General features: G+C 37.5%; 1 protein-coding gene across 1 annotated transcript in view; it reads left to right on the forward strand.

Annotated features, from left to right (window-relative positions):
• KCNC2 (potassium voltage-gated channel, Shaw-related subfamily, member 2) overlaps positions 1 to 6,886 on the forward strand; it is an 11,574-nt gene that overhangs the window by 2,242 nt on the left and 2,446 nt on the right. The window contains exon 3 of the mRNA XM_009327663.1: positions 2,160 to 2,327. Coding sequence (XP_009325938.1) covers positions 2,160 to 2,327 — 168 coding nt within the window. The remainder of the gene's footprint in view (positions 1 to 2,159; positions 2,328 to 6,886) is intronic.

Below are 6,886 nucleotides of genomic sequence, written 5' to 3' on the forward strand. Positions count from 1 at the left end.
TATCAACCTTTTCTTTTGCCTGTTGTTTGTTGCGTCATATGGATGTTTCTTGTTTTTCTGCATGACTGTGACTATTTGAGCAGCCACCATGTCCCACCCTGTTGGACTCCATGGTGTTTTGCCTCAGTGTCTGTCTCTTGTGTCAGCTTTGCCTGTGCCACATCGTGGCCTGTTAAGCAAGATCCTACAAAGAAGCAGTCATTTAAAAGGAGCAGGTGCTATACATCAAAGGCCCAGCACTCAAAGGAAATAAGAAGAAATTCTTTTCCTAGCTTTCTTTCCATTTGGCATTCTGCTTCCCTGGCTAGAAAAACCTCCTTCGTCTGTGTTAGATGAGACATTGCATGATATTTACTATTAATTGAATGATAATAGCATAGCTGATGTAAAGTTTGTCAAGAAAAATGAAAATGACAGCCCCTAGCAACATCATCGTTGTTAGTGTTGATTTTTATGGTTTATATTACCTTATTTGTTAGAATTCCAAATGATGGATAAGGAGTATTTTGTGCTAATCGCTGTGAAAATGTATATCAAATGACAGCCTCTGACCCTCCAAGCCACTGCCCCATATTCCATACCTCTTCAAATGAAAGAGTAAATTTTATCTCTCAGTATAATTAAAACAAATTTTTTAGCAGCAAGGATTTTTTTGTTTGTTTCTTGAACATATTTATTCTTAAGCCAAGCACAATCTGATTACAAAGCTCACATACCAGTCATAAGACTCCTGTTGGAAAGCTGCTAAAGAATAATAAAAGCAAAACCACCCATGAGTGATGTCATTCAGTAATTGAAATTTATTTTTTAAAAAGAAGACTCTGGAAAATCAGTCTCTGAACAATATCTGTCTTTGGTCTCTTGCTCTGTTACTGAATAGCATTTATGTTCAAAGAAGCTCGGTTTCAGTCTCTGAGTGAGTGTTCACAGACAAAGTTAACACAGCTTTCTGAACATCCTAAATATATTTAAGAGGATGGAAACCCTTGAAAGGATTCATACTGAGGGTGGAATATAGTTAGTTTTACAGTGCTATGACTGATACCCACTTTCAGACAACATCTTTAAAGTGTTAATGATAACAGCTTTTTCATGCCATCGGGTCCTACTAAAGTTATTCTGGAATGGAGGAGGCTCAGTGTGATCAGAGCAAAGAGGCACTTTTCTGTGTCTGCAGCTTTATTTACAAGGTATTATAATCCTTGACATTGGAGAGAAAGCAGATATGCAAAAAGGAGCCATTTTAAAGTGTTAACTTTCTCTTTAGTAGTGCCACCGCTCACATTATGCATTGTAGCCTTATTCTGGTAGAGAATGCTATTAGAGTCACTAGGAATTCTGTGCAAAACTTCAAGGCTGAATATAGCCCTTTGCATTACTAGTTCAGAAAAACACATGCTCAGGTTTAAATGCAAACGTAAAACTGAAGTCAATGACATGCCATTACCTGTTATGTACTGTACCGAGCAGAGATTTCTTCTTGAAGTGTGGCCTGAATCTGAAATAGTAGATAATTTTAAAAGAGAGTCCTTTGGGAGTGCCAAATCAGGAGAGGTAAGAGTTTTGCTGTTTAACAAAATAAACTACAGAGACCAAAGACAGCATTTAATGTTGGGTACTTATGATGACAAGCAGTGCAAGTGTGATAAGTATAGAAATGAAAGCTAAGTGTGTTATTAAACAGGTTTTAGTGCCAAATGTTGAAAATTTAACCCTCCTGGGGGAGGGGTTGTCTTTAAAATACGCTAAACAACGTATTCTAAGAAAAAATGACTAACATGACCTCTTGTTTAGCAAAAAGGACAGTAAATACTTGTTTGAAATATCCAAGGCTGACTGTACTCTGAAAAGTTACAGTCCATAATAGTCAACTAACTGAGCCTTGATTTGATTATTTCTTATTTCATGTTAGTTCAGTATAACTTTATATGAGATTTAAAAGAACAGGAAAGTCAAAAGATCATTTGTTCTTGAATAAAAAATATACTTTTTGCCATTTTGTATGATTAATGGTGAATTGCAATCTTGTTTTCTTCTAACGATTTACGTTATAACTATTTTTCGAGTGATGGGAATATCCGGCATTCAGCATAAGCTCTTTGTGATGTCTCATTTCCTCATTCATTATTGTCTGTAAATGGGCATGGTGCTTTAACCAGTGTTATCAGGTGAAGACAGTGCAGGAAGTGAGCAGCCACTCTCACCTGGTGAAAGGCTCCCTCCCATCAGACGCTCTAGTACAAGAGACAAAAACAGAAGAGGGGGAACATGTTTCCTACTGACGACAGGTGATTACACGTGTGCTACTGATGGAGGGATCAGGAAAGGTATGGACTTCTTTCATTAGATCATAAAAGGTTACTCCACAATGTGCTTGTGAAAAGCAATCTTAGAGTAAAATGATGTGCACAATGCTCTTAGAGGAAAGACTGTACTCACAATGTATCTTTTTTCTTTATTCCTAGTCATTCTTTTCCTGCTTTCCTTTTAGAAACACTCATCTCCTTTAGTCTTCACAAAATGTGCTTGATGTTGGAACCTCATTTCACTTGAGTCTTCATTTGTCTGTTATCTTTAATGGAAAAGCTTGCAATTCAGACCTTGCTCATTCAACCACTCATCGCTCAATACCATTTGTCATTCTAAAAGACAAATTAATTATTTAATAACTTTGGTCTGCACTTAATAACTTAGCAAAAATCACAGCTGAATAAATTACACTTAAAAGGTTGAAATGTCAGAAGTAAGCAACGTTCTTATTCTGAACACAACAAAGCATATCATATGAGATGCTATTTAGATTTCTTTCAAAGAAAAGTTTGAGTTTATAATGCCACAAAATGTTTCCTCTTTGTAATACACCACTGATGCGAAAAGGTGACTGTCTACCCCAACCCGAATTCAACTACAGTAAACAACACTTGATCTTGCAAGGTGCTATAAATGCCTTTCTAGTTATTCAGCCTCTTCAAATCTGATTACTCACTGTTCAGTAGGATTGGGTTCCCCAGGCGGAGTTTGCAAAACCTTCTGTCGTCATATGTATCACCCATGTGACTGATGGTGTGGCTACCCCATCAGGCCACAGCTGGCTGTGGCTGCAAACCTAACCTCAGGGCATAGCCCCAAAAGCAGCAATGCCAGTGGTAGTCTTGCCTTTTCCTTAGATAAGAATTGCTTTGGTTTCTTGGCAAATTGTAACATTCCAACAGGTTTCACGTTCCTGAGTGCTGATGTGCAGTCGTTCACCTCAGAGTTCATCTGCAGTAGCCATGTGGCACCGGACAAACATTTTTGGCTGAGATTTTTCTGCCTTTTTGTTTTTTTTTTTTTAACTTGCTTTATGTGCAGGAAACATAGCTGTCCCAGCCAGCCATAGACTCTAAAGGAATTCTCTTGAGTTATTCTGCAAATGCTCTTTTTACATTTCAAAAGCATGAGCTCAGTAGGTTAAACCTGTGAAGGCAGATATGCAACCAGAGTTCGATGTGTATGGTATTTGTAAAGAGTATGATTGTCTCTATGCTCCTGTGTTTTATAACACATATATATAATGTTTAGATTAAATGGGACTTCATTGCAAACATGTTTTTGCACAGATTTAGGACACTTTCCACTGAGCGTATATCTCACACTGTCTTCTCAACAACTAGGATTATTTAAAATATCTCTAGTGGTAGGAGTCCAGTCTCTGAGGAGGTCAGGAACACCTGAATAAGGAGATTGCCATGGCATCTTGCAAGATAAGGTTCTTGACTTCTTTTAGGAATGTTAGTATAAACATTTGAGTGCTGTTCACTTGGCAGTTACTGTAATTAGAACAGATCAGAAATAATATAAGTAGTTACCCATCAGCTACTAAAGACATATTCATAAAACAATAAAACATATTTTATACTGGGACCACATGAACATTTTCATTTCAAAATCTAGATTCAAGAGAAAATTGCTTCATAGTTTTTACTAGAAAAATGGGGCTTGAGTTCAGAACTGTCAGTTTCTCAATGAGAAATGTGCTCTTTGACTGGCTCTGATGATAACCTTAGTCTAGGCTGAAATGTTTTAGCCACTGGCTTTCAAGTTTATTTTATACAGAGTAGGGAAGTTAGCTCGTAGGCAGAAAACTGCTTCAAGTAGCATCCAAATGGTTTTGAATACCTGAATTCACACATCAAGTCTACTACTTCTTCATTTTATTTTTTCCCTTTCTTTCTTTTGGTACATCTTTCTTGTTTGGTTGGTTCCTTGGTTGGTTCTTGGTTGTGTTCAATAATCATTTGTTCTGAGCTTTTTTGCATAAACACCTTATCTCCATCTCTAAGATGATACTGATTCAGAGCTGATCCAAACCCCACTAAAATACCCGATTTTGGATCATGCCTCTATCTCTTGTCATCTTGTGTATCTGGTTTTCATTTTTTAGGAGTTCCTGTTTTCTTTATCATCTTTAACATCTTCCTCTATCAGTTCTTTGCTTTCATCATTAGAAAAGTAACAGGAAGAAATACTTTCCTAGTTTCTGTGTAAAAAAGCTACCTGATTATTTTGACTATTTTGGGGGTAAGATTTATGTTTACAGGGGAGGTTAAATATATACACTAGCATTGTGCTTCCCCTCGATTCCCCTTTCAAACATGATTCTTTCTAACCTCGGTAAATACTGATGGAAACTCAGAAGCTGGAGGCTATTTTTGAAATGTATCAGAAGTCTGTGAAGCATCACAGTCTAGCCTGCCCTTGCAATCTGGAGATAACATTGCACAACGTTTTAGCAGACATGGGGTTATACATTTGCTTTAAGTATAGTTTTACAGTATGCAATTCTCAGTAGGTAAGAAATATGTTAATTGTCTTTAGGGGAGAACCTAAGATACGATTTTTCCTGAAGATGCTAACAACTGTCTGTGAACTGTCTGTTATCTGGAGATCTGGAATTTGAGCCAGTAACTATTTCAGTAAGAAAAAAAAATGTCTGGTGATGTCCCGTGTAATGTTTAGCTGTATTGTCATTGACATTTTATAGTTTCTGTGGGAAAAGTCTCAGTATTTCACTGTAAGCAATTTATACCCGAATATCTTAACCTGACAAATGCCTAGATGCATACTTGTCTTCAAGGTAGTGCATTGAAATCAATGGGGCTTCTCATGCTTGCCGTGAAACATGTATCCATGTACTTCAGGAGCGAGGTCCTGTCCAGCTTCATCTTCGTTGTATTTCCTTGCTGATATCTCTCTCCAGACCGATGGACAGATCCTTTTCTTCATAAGTGGGCTTATTCAGGTGCTATTGAAAATACTTGGGTATGATGATAGTGATGTAGTGAATAGCAATGCTTTTCCGTCGTTTTACAGCATAGACTCTACAAGGTGAAAACAATCTATATGTAGCAAAAAGTAGGTAGCTAGAGCTCACAGCGTATGTGAACAGAAACGTCTGCAAGTGCAATGTTCCCTCCAAATTGTGAAGCATTATGTGGTTGCCTCATTTAGTGATTAATTATTTACTACTTGCTTATGTGGATTAATACCTTTTATTTAATCTGAGTCAGCTGGAGAAGGAGCACAAATATGGTGTTTTAAATTTGCCAATCAGGAGGCATTTACAAATATGTCAAACTGTTATCTTATTATACTTTAATATTAGACAAAAAGTCTTAGGGTTAATATTTCTGAAGATGGAGCTTCTTTCCCATATTATCATTCAATCCTCTGCAGAAGTGATTTACACATACTGTATGCAATTTATCTGGTTTTTATTTTATTTATTTTTTAAGAAAAATCATCCTTTATTAGGAATTGGGTTTAGCAAAGATTATATATTTCTAACAGTTTTTATAGTCTGTCTTAATGGGTTTTTGATTATGCTTAGCCAGATAGCTCACCCAGTAACCCTGTTGGGATCCTTTTTCTTGCACTCTGTGCAACCCTGTGGAAGCCAACAGAGCGGCATTGAGTGCAAGATGGGATGTGGAAGAGTGGGTCAGACCTCTTGTGTGATGGTCTGTTTAATTTTCTGGAAAAGAATAGCTGCATTAATTTGTAAATAATTTTATTTATTTTGGTAGTAATGTGTCTCAGCATTGAGTTCTTTTGCAGGCAGATTCCCTCTGAGTCCCAGATAGCTCCTTGGATTACATTACGTTGTATTGTTTGTCGTTGTCTATTTTTTGGCTGAATTCAACTGATGTCTGTGCATTTTCTCATACAAGGCTATGAAAAATCTCGAAGCTTAAACAACATAGCTGGCTTGACAGGCAATGCTCTGCGACTGTCTCCAGTAACATCACCCTACAGCTCACCTTGTCCTCTAAGGCGCTCTCGGTCTCCCATCCCTTCCATCTTGTAAACCAGATGGCATCAATCGGCTACATAGTATTAATTCAAATACTGTTTACCACATATTGGAAATAAATGTAGCATTAACCATAGGCTCCACAAATATGGTATAACTCCTGCATGGTATAACTGTCAGTAGTAAGAAATGCCACCTGGGTAGCTGAAGATCTTTATCTTGGCTTTTAAAGATTACCTAAGGTAGCGCTTCTCCTTTGCTCTACTATATTGTCCTACTTTCCTGTGGCAATAAAAGGACAGTTAGTGGATGCCGTTGGCCAGTATATTCAATAAATAAGGATATTTTCAGGGAGATTTACTTAAAATAATGTGCTTCCAACTAATTATCAGTCACTCCATTGAACCTCCATTTGTTGTGACTCTAATCCATCCTGAAGATGTCTGGAATCGTGTCTTGGTTGCACACAATGTGACTTGGGTTTGCTCATTTGCATGGACCATCCTGTCTCCATCACCTGACAAGCAGTGTTGCTGATCACGGAGACCACAGGGGGCTCTGGATGTGTGTGCTCGCATTGTACCATCCTGCTGA

This window comes from Pygoscelis adeliae, unplaced genomic scaffold (genome assembly GCF_000699105.1).
Source record: "Pygoscelis adeliae isolate BGI_AS28 unplaced genomic scaffold, ASM69910v1 Scaffold113, whole genome shotgun sequence".
Taxonomy (NCBI): Eukaryota; Metazoa; Chordata; class Aves; order Sphenisciformes; family Spheniscidae; genus Pygoscelis; species Pygoscelis adeliae.